Below are 19267 nucleotides of genomic sequence, written 5' to 3' on the forward strand. Positions count from 1 at the left end.
TTTTTTATTTTTTTGAAACAGAGTCTTTCTCTGTCACCCAGGCTAGAGTACAGTGGCGTGATCTTGGCTCACTGCAGCCTCACCTCCCAGGTTCAAGTAATTCTCTGCCTCAGCCTCCCGAGTAGCTGGGATTACAGGTCCCCACCACCACGCCTGGCTAATTTTTGTGTTTTTTAGTAGAGACGGGGTTTCACCATCTTGGCTAGGCTGGTCTTGAACTCCTGATCTCGTGATCCACCCACCTTGGCCTCCCAAAGTGCTGGGATTACAGGTGTGAGCTACTGTGCCTGGTCTAGATAGTCTCTCTTTACTTGTTCAGAAAAAGTGGATTTATCAGTCTCATTAACGTCATGAAGACTGAGTCTCGATTTATTCAGTCTTATCCACATGTACCCAGGAAGAAAGAGGAACAGAGCGAAAAATGAAAACACATGCTGCAACCCACCGTGGGGACTAAGATGCGAATGGTGTTATTAGAACTCTTCTTCAAATACAACTGGGTACTCATGTTTATTGTTCAGGAACAATCCTGACAAAACATGTGGAAGGTAAATAGCATATCGATGTGAGTCAGGTGACACTCTCCAGGTTTCCCACTGTCCTCAACTACAGAAAGGGTCTTGCCTATTCATTCATGGGACGAAGTAATCATTAAATGAAATAATCTTTCAAAATGAGTTTTTTTCCTTTCTTTTGGAAAAAGGATCTCCTAATTACCCAGCAAACCTACATCACCTGGTCCACCCAGCCCCAGGATCTGTGATCTGATCTGGCTCTGTCACTCACTGAGTTTCTATGTGGAACGCCTCTGGCTGTTTCTCCAATGGACGACACTCCTTCTGCCTTTGGGCCTTTGTGCAGCAGTTGCTTGGATGCTTTTCTGTCTGACTTTCACACTGTTGGTTGCTTCCTGTTTCTAGATTTCAGTTTCAGTGCCAGGCACAGAGACACATATTCTGACCACCTAATCTAAAAACAACAATCTGACCACTCTCCATCAAATCACTAGTTTTAAGACTCTTGTTCGGGTGTTACGGCTCACACCTATAATCCCAGCACTTTGGGAGGCCGAGGTGGACGGATCACTTGAGGTCAGGAGTTCGAGACCAGCCTGGACAACACGGTGAAACCCTGTTTCTACTAAAAATACAAAAATTAGCTGGGCATGGTGGAGCGTGCCTGTAGTCCCAGCTACTTGGGAGGCTGAGGCAGGAAAATCACTTGAAACTGGGAGGCGGAGTCTGCAGTGAGCCAAGATCGTGCCACTGCACTCCAGCCTGGGCAACAGAGTGAGACTCCATCTAAAAAAAGAAAAAAGATTCTCTACATAGCATTTATTGCTTTTGATAATTTGATTATTTTTCTCTATGCAAATTGTCTATTGCCTGTACTAGAATATAAGTTTTCTAAAAGCAGGAGCTTTGAGTGTCTAATCTGCTGTTGTATTCACTACATTCAGCACATTGTAGGTTCTTTTTTTTTTTTTGAGATGGAGTCTCTCTCTGTCACCCAGGCTGGAGTGCAGTGGTGTGATCTCGGCTCACTGCAAACTCTGCCTCCCGGGTACACACCGTTCTCCTGCCTCAGCCTCCCAAGGAGCTGGTACTACAGGCGCCCGGCTAATTTTTTGTATTTTTAGTAGAGATGGGGTTTTACTGTGTTAGCCAGGATGGTCTCAATCTCCTGACCTCGTGATCCGCCTGCCTCGGCCTCCCAAAGTGCTGGGATTACAGGCGTGAGCCACCGCGCCAGGCCCTGGAGGCTCTTAATAAATATTTGTTGGCTAGATAAAAGGCAACAAATAATTTGTCATTGCAGCAGTACTACAGAATTTTCATGGAAAACATTATAAGCTCTTTAGAGTTTGATACTGCTCTTTGAGTATACTAAACTCTATTTCTGAACCATTCTTCTGTACTTAAGAAAATAAATGTCTCTATGGCCAGGCACAGTGGCTCATGCCTTTAATCCTAACACTTTGGGAGGCTGAGGTGGGGTGATCACTTGAGACCAGGAATTCCAGACCATCCTGGGCAGCAAAGCAAGGACCCATTGCTCAAAAAAAAAAAAAAAAAAAAAAAAAAAAAAAAAAAAAAAAAAAAAACCACAAAACCAACTATATATATATATATATATATATTAGCCGAACATGGTGATACGTACCTGTGGTCCCAGCTCCTAGGGAAGTTGAGGCAGGAGGATCACTTGAGTCTAGGAGTTTGGGGCTGCAGTGAGCCGTGATCCCACCACTGCACTCCAGCTTGGGTGACAGAGCGAGGTCCTGTCTCTAAAATGAATAAATGAAGAATTAAATACATATACACATAAAATATGTTTTTATGTCTGTGTTTTAGACATTGCCATCGGCGTGCCTTTTGCAGGCAAGGATCAAAGAGGCAAAGTGCTCATTTATAATGGGAACAAAGACGGCTTAAACACCAAGCCTTCCCAAGTTCTGCAAGGAGTGTGGGCCTCACACGCTGTCCCTTCTGGATTTGGCTTTACTTTAAGAGGAGATTCAGACATAGACAAGAATGATTACCCAGGTAAGGTTTTCTTTCTTTTCCCACGTGAGAGTCTACGTCCTGAAAAGAGTCCATTTTCTGGAAAATGCATCATGCAAAGGCAGTTTTCTTCTACAGATGAGGCTGAAGCTTAAGTGTGCTACAGCCTTTTTAAAAGTATGATTCCAGAGCGACTTTCATGAGAATTTGAAGAAAGACAAACACACACTTCCTTCTCCTGTCAAGAGACAATGATAGAAAGGCAAAATGGCTTAAAAATCTGCATGGTACATAAAACCTGTCAACTTCACAACCCAAGTTTTCATTTGAAACTCCTCAATACCGCGGCTTGCACTGACACAGACAGCTTGCATCCTTTCTGGAACAAACTATTTTAACCCTTTTGAGCTCATAGTTCCTATTATAGTAAGAACCTCAACATTTCTGTCATGAAGCTCATGTTTTTAAAGCATAAATATCTTCCAGCTTGGCCCATCATGGTGGCTCATGCCTGTAATCCCAGTATTTAGGAGGCCGAGGTGGGTGGATCAGTTGAGGTCAGGAGTTCGAGACCAGCCTGGTCAACATAGTAAAACCCCCGTCTCTACTAATAATACAAAAATTAACTGGGCATGGTGTTGCATGCCTGTAGTCCCAGTTGCTCGAGAGGCTGAGATACGAGAATCACTTGAACCCGGGAGGCAGAGGTTGCAGTGAGCTGAGATCACGCCACTGCACTCCAGCCTGGGTGACAGAGTGAGACTGTGTCTCAAAAATATATGTTTCTCTTCCAGCCGTGGTTTTCCAAAGATAGACTGAACGTTTTAAAGTGGAGAAAAAACTGATTTATGATAGGAATCGTAAACTATTCTCGATTTACCTAATTCCCCCATATTGAAGGCACATGGAAAGCCATAAGGCACAGATAATTTATGTTTTGTGCATGCTATATGAAGGTACTGATTTGTCTTAAAAGATTATTTCACTGTCCAGATTATTTAGCAGAGAACATCAGACTTCTTGGTTTTATGGTTTGATTTTCCCTTTTATGTTTAAGATGGTTTCAATAACTATTTAGAAGTCATTAATAGTTAAATGACAGCTTCAATTACTTATAAAAATCTTGTCTTTTCCACCAGCCCCTCCCCTAATTGGGAATTTTCCATATGTAGAGCTATTTTTTGGTTTGGGGCAGCATTCAGTAAGCTGACTGCCTAAATATACATCATTAATTTCAGGACTTTGGCTTTCTTCTCTCCTCTGGGGTTAGACAGAAAGGATACCACAGCATAGTCTTATAAATTTGCCATAAACCTTTTATAACACTAATGGAGATGTTGTAGTGGGCTCAAAGTGGATATGGTATTATACTGTATACTAATGCTTTCTACCTGTGGCAATTTTAAGAATATCTAGTTAAATTTATTTTCTTAGGTTATATTATGCTAATCAATGGTAGTTAGTTGTTATTACTGGGGGAGGTTTGTATATAAAATATATCCAAATTTAAAATAATTCAAAAATCTAAGTCGCTTATGTAATTCGTACCCCAAAAATGTCAGGGTGATTAATGAAATTCAACTCCTGGGTTGCATTTTAGGTAAACAATTAGAAAGTTATTGCTATTTATTATGGTAGTCATAGATTTCCTTCCCATTCTTAGTACCAGGGAAATTGACAGAAAGGCTGTGCCTTCAATGAGGCAAAGGAAATAGAGGATGTATCCATCACATAGTCGGCCCTTCGACTTCCTTCGAAGGCTAAACATGTCCCAAATGAGAGCCAGGAAGGAGAGTAGCATGAGTCAACTTTTTTCCCCGGGAATATTCCCTTCAGGGAGAAAAAAATTAAGAGCAGCAGGAAAGGAAAAGAAAGCTAAAGTCTATGCAATGTTAGTAATCAATTACCTCTTTTTTTCTTTTTCTTTCTTTTTTTTTTTCTGAGACAGAGTCTCACTCTTTCCTTAGGCTGGAGTGCAGTGGCATGATCTCAGCTCACTGCAACCTCCACCTCCTGGGTTCCAGTGATCCTCCTGCCTCAGCCTCCTGAGTAGCTGGGACTACAGGCATGCACCACCACGATCAGCTCATTTTTGTAGTTTTAATAGAGATGGCATTTTACCATGTTGGCCAAGATGGTCTCAATCTCTTGACCTCATGGTCTGCCCACCTCGGCCTCCCAAAATGCTGGGATTACAGGCGTGAGCCACTGCACCCAGCCGATTACCTAATTATGTCTTTTTCTTCCCTTAACAATCAGAAATATTCACTTGAGGCCATTTGCTAGTCAACAACTTTATCTGCTCAGTCTGATGCAAATTATAATAATCAGACATGTCAGTGCAGTGCTTCTTGTCTCTGAAGTAAATGTTCTTTACTAAGGCAGTCCTGTCCATGCTGCTTGGTTGAATTCATCCATCAAGAGAGTCTTGAGGCTTTCAGAGTTCATCTATACATCTTAGTAGACATATGTTCTAGCCCTAATTCTGTCTCTCAAATAGGAATATGGATGTCTTGTGATTCATGATTCTACAACGTTTTTCCCTGGCTTTCATCCTTTAGCAAAAATAATGCCAGTCAAAGAAGCCTTTTTAACTTGATAGCAAGATCCCAGGACCTATAGAGAAGAAACTGCCTTATAGGCAGGTGACTAGATTCCCTTAACTAGTACAGTTGATTGAAAGCTACAGGCGTAACTCAGGAATCAGACATGTAACTTTCTTCATTTTTCTAGAAATGAATTCCACTTAGCTTTCAAAGCCTCCATTTCCACCATGGTAGAGAATGTTAATCTTGCAATCACTTCTAGGTTTAGACTTAGTCTTATTTAGGTAAATATTTACTCAGATTCAAGACCCCTTAGCCAGGCATGGTGGCATGCACCTGTAGTCCCAGCTACTCAGGGAGCTGAGGCAGGAGAACTGCTTGAACCCAGGAGGCGGAGGTTGCAGTGAGCCAATATCGTGCCACTGCACTCTAGCCTGGGCAATAGAGCGAGACTCCATCTCAGAAAAAAAAAAAAAAGACTCTTTTTCTCCACCCTGTGTAGCCACCCTCTCAAGGAATGGAATAGAAAGGGGTTTACCTGTTGTCCAGTGATTGGGAAGAGCTATCTGGCTCACACCCATCATCTACTATTATTGGCTTCAGACTAAAAGGTAGCTCAGTCCCTTGTGGTCTTTGGGGCATTGCTCAAGCTTCTGTCGCTAGTTCCATTGTCTCTGTAGTGACCTCTGCTCAAAAGTTCCCTGTATCCTGGGCCCTCTCCATCTTCTGTTAGCCTCTTCAGTCCCCTTTTAACAAATGCTTCTGAGCCACTGTTAGGACTCAGACATGCACGGGCTGGGTATGCAGGTTCCTGTGATTTCCCTCAGGCTTATCTACCTAGATTTTCATTAGCTGTTGCCAGTTTCCACCCAGGCATCTCACTGCTCCAGCCCGATTGAGCTGCAGTCTTTGTTATGTTTTGCCTGGGAAGTAACAAAAGCCCTCTTTCCCCTAAAGGTAATTGGGTGGCATGCTTTCTAAACTCTCTAGTTTATTTGATAAACCCTATGTTCTAGGCCTCCATGATTGGTTTTGTGAATTTCCAAACCAGTGCTTTTAGAACTTAAAAAGAAACAATTTTCTTTCACTCTGGGGTCCTGCTTTTTCAAATCAAAAGCACTTTGCCTTTCAATTGTGAAGTAAATGCACCTGAGAGCAATAATGTCAGCATACCCCAAAATGACCCGGGGTAGCACACACACTCCAATGTGGTTGGGAAATCCGAGCTAGGGAATCTGGAAGTGGCCATCCCAGAGATCCATTCCTTGTCTATGAGGAAGATCTCAGACCCGAGTCTGTCCCATTGAATGCGGGCCGTGGAGGGGCTCAAGGTCCTTTGTTTTTGGATTAATGAAGGTTGCCAGGTGGAGGTCGTCAGTGGGAGGGTAGTAAGTGAAGATGCTTTACAAACTGCATGCCTTTTGCAAGTGGTTGCAGTTCTCTTGCCCAGCCTTCTACCCCTGGACTCTCTCCCCTGTACGTGGATCCTCAGTGAAACCTCATGTCTCACTTGCTGGCTCTGTTTTTCAGCCTCTTGAACATGCTGCCATCCCCACTGGAGTTGACGGGGTTTGCTACAACATAGATTACTGTGCCTTCTGAGTTTCACAATCTCTTCAACAAATTGACTTCCTCCATCTGAAATCTATCTCATCATCCTTTATAAACAGGGGTTTGCAACCTTGGCTGCACATTAAAATCACCTGGAAAGCTTTAAAAAATTCTGAATGCTCAGGCCACCTTCCAAACCAATTAAATTAGCCTCTCCGGGCTGGAGCACAGACTACAGTGATAGGTTTTAAGTGACCCTGGTGATTCTGGTGTGCAGCACTTTTGGAATGAGTCCTCTAGAGCAGTGTTTCCCTGCCAAGTGTGCAAACAGCTCACCTGGGTGTGTTTATCAATTGCAGATCCTGATGCAGAGATCGAGTGTGTGGGGTGAGATTCCTCACTTAAGGTGCAGCCCTTACTGCTGCCCTTCACACCACACCATGCAATGAGTTGTAGGGTGCTGAGCTTTTCCACTGGGGTTCTGAGACTCAGTGTGCATGCATGTTATCTGTGGGGCTTGTTAATAATGGCTGAATGCACAGCACCCCTTCAGATACTGTGATGACTGAGATGGGGCTGAGGGATCTGTGCCTTTACCCTGCACCCCATTTTGGGCAATACCACCCTATAATCTTGGTGGCTCTGCTTCCGGGTCTACAGCAGTCAGATGTGCTTTTCTCTTTTGCCAAGAACCAGTTTGCTAAGCCCTAGCATTTTATTTATTCTTTACAAGGGTGTCAAACCCACCAGCCGCTCTTTTCTCCAATATTGCCTCTGTGTGGCTCCTGCCATGGTGATGCTTGGGCACACCCCACTCAGGAAGGGGCAGGAGCAACTTTTTTTTTTTTTTTAGAGATAGGATCCTTGCACTGTCACCCAGGTTGTAGTGCAATGGCACAAGTCATAGCTCACTGCAGCCTCAAACTCCTGGGCTCCTGTGATCCCCTACCTCAGCCTCTTAAGTGACTGGGACCACAGGTGCATACCACCATACCTGGCTAATTCTTTTATTTTATTTTATTTTATTTTATTTTATTTTATTTTATTTTAGACAGAGTCTGACTCTGTCACCCAGGCTGGAGTGCAGTGGTGCAATCTCAGCTCACTGCAACCTCCGCCTCCCGGATTCAGGTCATTCTCCTGCCTCAGCCTCCTGAGTAGCTGGGACTACAGGCGCCTGTCACTACGCCCGGCTAATTTTTTGTATTTTTTAGTAGAGACGGTGTTTCACCGTGTTAGCCAGGATGGTCTCGATCTCCTGACCTCGTGATCCACCCGCCTTGGCCTCCCAAAGTGCTGGGATTACAGGCGTGAACCACTGTGCCCAGCCACCTGGCTAATTTTTTAATTTTTTGTAGAGACAGCGTCTTGCTATGTTGCCCAGGCTGGTCTCAAACTCCTGCCCTCAAGCAATCCTCCTGCCTCAGCCTCCCGAGGAGTTGGGATTACAAACATGAGCCACCATGCCCAGGATCCTTTTAAAATTCACTCACAGACCTGTAGGCTTTCAGCCGCTCTGTTTCAAATTCTCCATCCTAAATAGATCAGAAACAAAATTCCAAACTTTGTCACTTTAACTGGTTACCTGCAGAATTTATGAGAAAACAAATGCAAAGGCAAACATTTAAAATGCTGAATGGAAACAAGTCAAACTACTTGGCATGATTAGGGAATGGAGCACCCCTGAGAAGCCAGGCTTACTGACAGCAATGCTTTCTGATGGGGTTATGATGGGGTTGGTTTTCACACTCTTGAGATGAACACTTTCTCCTCATTTCAGGAGCCAAAATGTTTACCAGCTCTATCTAAAAGCATGGGCAGTGTTGGCTTCCCCCAGTTTTCACTGTCTGCTGTAAAACCTTTCCTGTGCAGCCTATTAAGAAATCTACCTTTAATAATGGCAGGGCATATACATTGCCCCATTCATAGATAGCAGCAAACACTCTTTACGTATTCTTAACACAACCTGGCTGCCTTTCACAAACAGAGGAGGGCTGATTGTGATGTTTTATGTGTACTTTTTGTGCATTATAGCTGTTTCATCTTCCAGACTGACTCAGAATAAAGGAACACAGCACCTCAAATAACTGAAAACACAGACATGTAAAAGGTGGTTTGGTCTGTATTTATTTGTTGTCACGTGATCTGTTCTGCACATTACAGATGTTCTGTATACAATCAGGACTACTTAAGTTTTCTTGTCTTCGGAGGAATGCTAGCAAAGTGCAGGCATAGAGTCTGTTATGTTGGTAATGTTTTTGCAATTATACTAATTGTTACTACTAATAATTAGGAGCCCAAAGCATGCCAGCTGCTGCACAGAGGGTAAATACAGTGTGTATTGTAATATATTATTTTGGAATCTCTCTCATGCACAGATACATATACTCAAACATCTATGTATGTGTGCATTTTTTATATGTACAATATATGTATGTACACAGAGTTTATAAGGTAAGATTGAATGACACTGCACTTCTTTTTGGAAAACATCAAACCAATTTTTAAAAAACTTTATTAAAGTTAGCCAATGGGCATGGTGGCTAACACTGGCAATCCCAACACTTTGGCAGGCCGGGACAGGTGGATAACTTGAACCCAGGAGTTTGAGACCAGCCTAGGTAATGTGGCGAAACTCTTTCTCTACTAAAAATACAAAAAATTGACCAGGCATGGTGGAGTATGCCTGCAGTCCCAGCTACTTGGGAGGCTGAGGTGGGAGAATCACCTGAGCCTGGGAAGTGTAGGCTATAGTGAGCTAAGATCGCACTACTGCACTCCAGCCTGGGCAACAGGAGTGAGACCCTGTCTCAAAACAAAAAAAAAAAGTTGAAGAGTCTGTGAGAACAGGGGAAGGAAATCTGAGTTCAGATTCCCATTGAACATTGAACACTGATTAGCGTAACACTTGAACAGTGATTTGCTTTCAGCTTTTCTTTCTTTATCTGGTGTGATGGGGCTAATAATACCTACTTCACTGGGTTGCGTGTCCATGCACTTTCTAGGGTGGCAGAGGATTGTTACAAAATGCTGTCAAATGGCTCGGAATAGGAAAGGAAACTAATTTGCTGATCATGAACAGAATATGAGCTACTTTACCTCACAGTCACATGGAGTCCCATAAGATTTTGAGAAACTGCATTCTACGATGGTGGAAAGGGACAGCCTCTGTTTAAAATCTGATTTAGAGATAGAGTCTCACTCTATTGGCCCAGGCTGGAGTACAGCGTCATGATCTCGGATCACTGCAACCTCCGCCTCCCAAGTTCAAGGGATTCTCCTGCCTCAGCCTCCCAAGTAGCTGGGATTACAGGCATGCGCCACCATGCCCAGCTAATTTTTGTATTTTTCATAGAGATGGGGGTTTCACCATGTTGGCCAGGCTGGTCTTGAACTGCTGACCTCAAGTGATCCACTCGCCTAGACCTTCCAAAGTGCTGGGATTACAGGTGTGAGCCACCGTGGCCAACCTCTCATTTTTCACTGTTGTGACTTACTGGTTACCAAAGGAACACGCTGCTCCCTTGCTGCCCCTTAGCCATTTAAATATATTGAAATTCATCTAAATTCGGCCTGAAGTATGGTGATGACAGTGGAAATTGAAAGGAAGGAACTAACACAACAGTGTAAATGAAAAATAGTCAAGGCTTGATAATAACTAGCAGTGATGCAAGGGAGAGGAGGTGGCAGGAGGTAAGGAAAAGGTGGGTGTAAAAGATGACTCAGATTTGAATGCAGTGTACCCAAGAAAAGGATGGTCTCATGGACAGATTGGGGGATTTTGTTATGGAATATACAGATCTGATTGCAGAAATAATGCGTGGAATAATTTTCCTAACATCTACGTCAACTACCCAATACGTTTTTAGGCTTTTTACAACAAATATTGTCACTGGCACACATACATACATAGAGTCATAAGTATTTTCATTTCTAGCATCAAAATTCATTTTCTGATTCAAAATGTAGATGTGTTCAGGTCTCTATGTTGGGGTTCATTGGGAAAGTAGGATTGACCAGAGGAGTAGCCTGCATACATTAATTGAGTGAAAGCATTTTAGAGGAGAAACAGCTGTGATTGTCAGGAATTCTGAAATCCGGTGATCTGCTCTAATCCCTTTAAACGTGATTGTATAACAACACCATCTGTTAAACACATAGCCCAGGCATTGGAAGGTGGAGGAGGGGAGATACAGATTTTGTCGAGGAGCAGAAATCCTAAAGGCAAGAAAAACTGGAGGAAAACATGGGCAGAAGGCCAAGACTATCACTGCCTCATCTAGGCCCCTAATATATGATTATATCATGAAGCCATTTCAGACAATTACACTCAATGAAATAAAATAACCCATTACCTTTTCAATGAGTGCTGTGTGTGTGTGTGTGTGTGTGTGTGTGTGTTTAGTATAAGCAAACAAGTAACTCAGAACCTGCGCATGGAAGGAGGCTTTATCCAAAGGGAATAATGCATTTTAATTAAACTTTGAGCTCCTTGAAATTGTTAATTTGAAGTTTAGTTGAACTAGGTTCAAATACTATAGTCAAAGTTTATTTTTACTTCTCAAACTGCTACTCAAGTTTTGTGTGAAAAGCAAAACATTACGTTCTTATTGACTAAGATATTCGTAGTTTCATGATAAACACATTAGAAATTAGAATATTAAATTTTGGGGTAAAAATATCTCATGCATGTAGATCAAATTGAAGTAATCCAACTGGGAGAGCTCTTGGACTTGAATTGAGGAGTGCTGTCAAGTAGAAACGAAAATGAGTGGAAAGTGAAAGGGCCTGAGTTCTAGAACCAGTTCTCCCACGTGTGATTTTAGTAACTCCACCTCTCTGGGTCTTGCCTTCCTCATCAAGAAGTGACAAAGGTGCAGGGAGTGCTCCTCCCAGGGTCTTTTTAACTCTACACTTCTCTGATACTATCATCCCAGATCGAGGTTTCTTGCCTTTACACAGTGCTCGGTAATATTGGGTAGATTATTAAGGATCTATATTTAAAGAGAGTTAGTGAAGGCCGGGCGCAGTGGCATACCCCTGTAATCCCAGCACTTTTGGAGGCTGAGGCGGGCAGATTATGAAGTCAAGAGATCGAGACAATCGTGGCCAATATGGTGAAACCCTGTCTCTACTAAAAATACAAAAATTAGCTGGGCATGGTGGCGCGTGCCTGTAGTACCAGCTACTCAGGAGACTGAGGTAGGAGAATCTCTTGAACCTGGGAAGTGGAGGTTGCAGTGAACCCAGATTGCACCACTGCACTCCAGCCTGGTGACAGAGCAAGACTCCGTCTCCAAAAACAAAAAGAAAAAAAAAGATTTAGTGAAATTATACAAGACTTTTTTTCTCAATGTTTTCTTGGAAATCCTTTTAGACTCACAGAAAAGTTGCAAAAAAAATTGTAGACCCATATAAACTGTTCCCCCAGCCCTCCAATGATAAACATCTTATATAAACATATTACAATGAACTATTAATGAATCAATGGACCTATTTGAAATTCTATCGAATTTCACCATTTGTTCCTCTACAGTTCTTTTTTCTAGTCCCATGATTCAATCTGGGATCCCACATTGCACTTAGTTATATTTCCTTACTCTCTTCCAATCTGTGACCAATGATGCTGATGGTAGAATATTTGCTGATTATATGGTATTCAAGAGATTGTACTTTCAGAAATGCCATTATCCGTATACCCAACAAGTATGTGTGAAGTGCCTTCCATGTGCCTGGCACTATTCTAGATGTTGAGGATACAGCACTGAATTAAACAAAGATCCTGCTCTCATGGGCCTGAATTAAATCGAATTATAGCTCTAACACTGGCTGGATGTGTAACCTTGCCAAGTTCATCAACTTTCTGGAGTCTCAGTTTTCTTGGTGATAAAACAGGTATAATAATACCTAATAATAGTTCTTTCCCTTAAAGTTGGAGTTTGGAGGTTAAGCTAGATAATATGTATAAAGCAGTTAATGCTGTGAATAGCATCTAGTAGCAGCCACTAAATATTAGTTATAAATGACACATTGTTACTATATGCACATAATGCATGCCTTTAAGGAGCAATGTAATCGTGGAGATAAAACATCCAACAATGAACTGTAATGTAAGCAGCAGATGAGAAGGGCTTTAAGAAGGTAAAAAATAATGAAACAGTTAAAAAGAGAGAGTGCTTCTTGCTAAAGTGATAAGAGAAAGTTTCCTGAGGGAGATAAGTAGGATCCTGAGATAGGTATGACTGTGAGTGGTTATAGGGAAAAGGCATCTCAGAAAGGGAACACGGCATGAGCTAAGACCCTGAGATTACATGTCAAGTGTGTTCTTGCCACAATCAAAAAAAGCAAGACTTCGCAGAACAGGGAGCTCTGAATCCAGGAACAGAAGGAGTAGATGAGAAAACTGCAGAAGGCCATACGTATTCAATGTCTTATGATCATCACCCAGATAATTTCCTGCTTTTGACAAGCCTTTGTATTATCAAGGGATACAACATTGTGAATTAATGATTTGACTTAGTGATATGTGAGTGAGGGAGGAAAAAAAGGGATCTAGGACTATATAATATAGGTAGAATTTAAAAGGAATTTGGTGGCTGAGCATGGTGGTTCATGCCTGTAATCTCAGCATTTTGGAAGGCCGAGGTGGGCAGATCACCTGAGGTCAGAAATTCAAGACCCCTCTGGCCAAGATGGTAAAACCCTGTCTCTACTAAAAATACAAAAATTAGCCGGGTGTGGAGGCACGCACCTGTCATCCCAGCTACTTGGAAAATTGCTTGAACCTGAGAGGCAGAGGTTGCAGTGAGCTGAGATTGTGCACCACTGCACTCCAGCCTGGGTGACAGAGCAAGAATTCATCTCAAAAAAAAGCTAAACTAAAAGGAATTTGGCATAAAATAATTAATGTTGACTGTTTCGGTTTTGTGTAATGAACATGTTGCCTAGTTTGTCTTTGTTAGTATGTACTGCAGAATTTTTTAACCATAACTTCTTGTATTTTTTTGATCATGCTAAAAAAGAAATTCTATATATAAGTTAAAGGAAATGCTTCCTAGTTTTTTCAAAAAGACAATTTTGGAAGTGAATTTGTCCAAAATGATGGAAGCACACATGGAGAGAGGTAAAAGTGAAAGGAAGATTGGGGACAGGTAACAAAGGGCCTTGAATAGCATGTTAAGTAATTAGTTATTAGTAAAGTAATGGAAAAAGATATATGCTCTATATTCCAAAATGGTGCTTTGAGGACCTCATTCCTTAGCAATGAGCAGAATGAGTAATAATGAAAAAGAAACATGAAATCAAAAGTCATTAAAGTATCCCAGGGGAGGATAATGTGCTGAAGCAGCAAGGCCAGGGCAGCTGGAGGTGTCTGGAGAAAGGAGCCTAAAGGAGGAGGACCAGCAGGGACTATCCAGCCTCCCATCCTTCATAAGACAGCCTGGGAGCTGCTGTGCATACATCTCAAGAGATCTCACTGTCTATATATCGTTAACCTTGAAATATGCCTTTATATTCAGAGGTGTGTTAAAAATGGTTAACAACCAGCTCCCAAGGGAGAGAAGAAGAAGAAAAAAAAAAAAAAGGCCCAGATTTGTAGCATTTACCAATTTCCGTGGTATAAATAGCCTCACCATGAGTGATTTCAAGCTGTAGTGACTTCCATGTGATTAGAGTCCTACAATTGCTATCCATATCACTGAATGAACCTGAGATACCGACCTGCTTCTGCCCAGCCACTTACAAATACACTAATCTCCTGTTTGTGGGATGTCTTTCCAAGAGGGAATTACTCTTTTCAGAAATTCACAGATCCAGGTTGAGAATGACCGTTGTCTACACTCACAGCTGCATTTATGAAAGCCCAAAACAAAGATTGGCTGTAGTCATTTTCAAGTCCTATTGCATAATATCTGACTTTTTTCCAGCTTTAGATTAAGATATGAAAATGTAGGAACTATCATCTCTCTCAAACAGATATTTCTATTTTGCTTAGTGTGTTGTGAAAACCTGCGATTACTTCCATCTGCCTTATTTCTGACTCACCTTTGAAGAGGCAAAATCCTACTGAAAAAGTGGGCCTTATGTACACAGCTATGTCAATGATCTTAAACGTGAAGCCAGGACTCCCTCACACACCTGAACTACATCCCTCCCCATGCTTGAATCAGGTTCTCAGATAAAACCTTTCACAAATAATAAATCCTTCTTATTTCACAAATAAAATATCCTTCAGAATCCAGATTCTGTCCCAAAGCAGGCTTAAATCATGTCCCACTCACAGGTAGTAAATACAGCAAATTTCCCTCACCAGATAAAAGAGATCTAACTATATGGCTGTTAGATTTTATATGCCACAAATCATTTGTCAGTTTAAGTTTGAACTAACTTCCTTCCAAATAATCAGAGATTGGGTTCTTTCTGAAACCCAGTGAATATGATAGGATATGATTTATACTTCATCTTGCTTGTAAAGATACAGTTAATAGAAATTTGCTGCTTAGCCATGGCTTTTTTTTGGAGGGGCGGCGGGGCTAGAAGTCCCATGTGCTATTAATTGTGCCACAGAGCCCACTTGGCCATGGCGGCGGCGGCTGCTTCTTCTTCTTCTTCTTCTTCTTCTTCTTCTTCTTCTTCTTCTTCCTCTTCTTCTTCTCCTTCCTCTTCTTCTTCTCCTTTTTCTTCTTCCTCCTCCTCTTCTGGGATACATGTGCAGAACATGCAGGTTTATTACATAGGTATACATGTGCCATGGTGGTTTGCTGCACCTATCAACCCGTCATCTACATTAAGTATTTCTCCTAGTGCTATCCCTTCCCTAGCCTCCCACCCACCAAAAGGCCCCGGTGTGTGATTTTCCCCTCTCTATGTCCACATGTTCTCATTGTTCAACTCCCACCTATGAATGAAACATGTGGTGTTTGGTTTTCTGTTCCTGTGTTAGTTTGCTGAGAATGATGACTTCCAGCTTCATCCATGTCCCTGCAAAGGACATGAACTCATCCTTTTTTATGGCTACATAGTATTCCATGGCGTATATGTGCCACATTTTATTTATCCAGTCTATCATTGATGGGCTTTTGGGTTGGTTCCAAGTCTTTGCTATTGTGAAAAGTGCCACAATAAACATATGTGTGCTTGTGTCTTTATAGTAGAATGATTTATAATCCTTTGGGTATGTACCCAGTAAAGGGATTGCTGGGTCAAATGGTATTTCTGGTTCTAGATCATTGAAGAATCACCACACTTCCTCCACAATAGTTAAACTAATTTACACTCCTACCAACAGTGTAAAAACGTTCCTATTTCTCTACATCCTCTCCAGCATAATATTCAGAATCTATAAGGAACTTAAATAAATTTACAAGAAAAGAACAACCCCATCAAAAAGTGGGTGAAGGATATGAACAGACATATGTCTCAAAAGAAGACATTTATGCAGCTAACAAACATATGAAGAAAAGCTCATTATCATGGGTCATTAGAGAAATGCCAATCAATACCACAATGAGATACCAACTCATGTCAGTTAGAATGGTGATCATTAAAAAGTCAGGCTTTTTTTTTTTTTTAATAGGATATGAGGAATGGAGTATGAATTAGTTGGAGTAAATTTCTCCTGTGCTTAGAACCTCACGTTATTTCTTCCCTCCCTCAGCATGTTTTTTAATATGTCACTTTAAATTTATTAATATATAAATTGAAATCCATATTTTCATATCATTCACCTGATGCATCCCTTCTGCCTCAAAGTCTCTATGCGCCCTGGCCATTTTCCCAGGAGTTCACTTCCCACTCAGACCCTCAGGTCAAATGTCACTTCCTCAGGAAGCCTTCCCTGAACTGTTGTCATTCCCCTGAAAACAATGATCTCAGATGGAAATTACACATGTGTGCAATTCTTTGATTTGAAGTCCTTTCTGTTCCACTAGACTGGACACTGTATCAGTTGAGACTGGGACTGGATTTGGTGTTACTCACTGCAAAATCCTAATGCCCAAGGCAGCAGCTGGCACAAAAGGCAACTTGTCGATACTTATTAAGTGAATAATTGAATGAATATGAATAAATGAATAAATAAATAAACCAGCTTCCTTCCAGCTGCACACCTTGTATGTAAATTGTTGCTCACATCTTTAACTTGCCACTGTGTTTCAGCTCTATTTAAAATCCAGTCAACTATTTCATATTTGTGCAGAATGAGAATGGAAAGATAAGCAGAGATGATGATGATGCCCTTTAAAATAAATGTTGGCATCTGTCTCCTGTTACTCCAAGTGGCAGACTGATTCTCGGTTACCATTTAACCCTTAGCCCTAGTTCTGCCTTCACCAGTGTGAATCGAGAAAAATGACAAGTCTCAATTATTTTAAAAGGTTTATTTGCCAAAGTTAAGGATGCATTCCTGGGGACAGGTCTATGTCTCTCTCCAAACATGTTTTTTGTTTATTTGTTTTGTTTTGTTGTTGTTGTTGTTTGTTTGAGATGAATCTTGCTGTGTCGCCAAGACTGGGGTGCAGTGGCACAATCTTGGCTCACTGCAACCTCCACCTCATGGGTTCAAGCGATTCTCCCTGCGTCAGCCTCCCAAGTAGCTGGGATTACAGGCGCACGCCACCACACACAGCTAATTTTTGTATTTTTAGCAGAGATGGGGTTTTGCCATGTTGGCCAGGCTGATCTCAAACTCCTGACCTCAGGGGATCCACCCGCCTTGGCCTCCCAGAATGCTGGGATTCCAGGCATGAGCCACCACACCCGACGTCTGAAGACAATTTTAAGGGCTCCAAATTTAAAGGGGCAAGGGCAGAATATTGAGAAATACACAATTTTCATGTAAGAGGAGGGTAGGGAAAAATATTCATTACTGCCTTTGTCTGGCTCAGTGAATCTGTATTTTTTTACATAGATGACATAGACAAGTGGGGCAGAGGAAAAATGCAGGGAGCCTGAATTTTACATAAGATAACATAGACGAAATGAGGCAGAAGGTGTGACAAAGACTAAATGGGCAGTGGGGGTGAATGCAACTATAAAGATAAGCTATCAATTTACATTGCCGCAGTGAAATATTAACAGAAACACCTTAGAGTGAAGATCTTGCAGCTCACTAGGAATTTCCTTGTGGGCAAAATATGGGGGAGACATGTAGCTTTTCATCTTGTTCAGAAACCAAAAAAGGAGAGGCAGGTTTGTGTGACCCAGTTCCCAGCTTGACTTCTCCCTTTGGTTTCATGAGTTTGGGGTCCCAAGATTTAATTTCCTTTCTCACTGGGCCTTCAGATGCCACTGCTGTTCAGGCTGCAAGACCAGGAGAACGAGTAGGCAGTGTGATGGAAAGAGCGCCAGAAGTCAAGAGACCCAAATTCTCTTTTGTTACCAGCTCTGCAGCCTTGCCCACACTTGCAGCTCCTTCACCTTAGCCTATCTAGCCACAAAAGAAAGGTGATCAGACCAATCCCCACCACTCAGGATTGTTGTAGAGACGATTTGCACACTGGAAAGTACTCTGCACAGTTAATTGATCCTTTTTAATTTTGAAATTTTTTGATACATAGTTATGGGGTACATGCGATATTTTGATACACACATAAAATGTGTAATGAGCAAGTCAAGGTATTTAGGATATCCATCGCCTTGAGCACGTCAGTTGTTCTTATTTTTAAACAACACTGGCCAAATGGAAGTAGTGTTACTGAGGGTCCTGATCCAGACCCCAGGAGAGGGTTCTTGGATCTCATGCAAGAATTAGAGGCGAATCCATAAAGTGAACGCAATTGTTAAGAAGCTAAAAAGAATAAAAAATGGCTACTCCATAGGCACAGCAGCAGCATATGGGCCGCTCAGCTGCTTATACTTACTGTTACTTCTTGATTATATGCTAAACAAGGGGTGGATTATTCATGAGTTTTCTGTGAAAGGAGTGGGTAATTCCCAGAACTGAGGGTTCCTCCCCTTTTCAGACCATATAGGGTAATTTTCTTACATTGCCATGGCATTTGCAAACTGTCATAGGGCTGGTGAGAGTGTCTTAGCATGCTAATGGATTTCATTATAATTAGCATAGAATATGCGGTGAGCAGGACCAGAGGTCACTCCCATCACCATCTTGGTTTTGGTGATTTTGACCGACTTCTTTTTTTTTTTTTTTTTACATCGGGGAAAGTGCAAACACAGTCCCCCACTACCACAAATTATGCAGTCGAGTTTCCCACATTTGGGGAAATCGCAGGGGTCAGCACATTCGGAGTGCAATGGATAAGCCTCGCCCTGGGAAAACCACCTTCGTGATCATGGTATCTCCCCTGTTTTATCAGCAAGGTCTTGGTGACCTGTATCTTGTGCTGACCTCCCATCTCATCCTGTGTCTAAGAATGACTAACCTGGGAAAGCAGTCCAGTAGGTCTCAGCCTTATTTTACCCAGCCCCTATTCAAGATGGAGTTGCTCTGGTTCAAATGCCTCTGACAGTATGAGGCATGTAAACAAGCTCCAAGGGTGAGGGTCCAGGTTCTGCACCCCAGACCCAGGACTGTGCCATCAGACGTTGACTTGGGGAATCTGTCTCAAGCCTCCTGTGGGATGACAGATGGGAGGTTTTCAAAACAACTAATACAGCAACAAAGCCCTCTTTCATCTCTTTTGTCCTTCCTATTTGCAAGTATTG

General features: G+C 42.0%; 1 protein-coding gene across 3 annotated transcripts in view; it reads left to right on the forward strand.

Annotated features, from left to right (window-relative positions):
* The window catches only part of ITGA8 (integrin subunit alpha 8), a 221473-nt gene that overhangs the window by 70788 nt on the left and 131418 nt on the right, over nucleotides 1-19267 (forward strand). For all 3 annotated transcript variants that reach the window (XM_017874126.1, XM_017874144.1, XM_017874133.1), the window contains exon 13: nucleotides 2355-2546. In XM_017874126.1, the coding sequence (XP_017729615.1) occupies nucleotides 2355-2546 (192 nt within the window). The remainder of the gene's footprint in view (nucleotides 1-2354; nucleotides 2547-19267) is intronic.

The sequence above is a fragment of the Rhinopithecus bieti genome, unplaced genomic scaffold (assembly GCF_001698545.2).
Source record: "Rhinopithecus bieti isolate Rb0 unplaced genomic scaffold, ASM169854v2 scaffold_1012, whole genome shotgun sequence".
Lineage (NCBI taxonomy): Eukaryota > Metazoa > Chordata > Mammalia > Primates > Cercopithecidae > Rhinopithecus > Rhinopithecus bieti.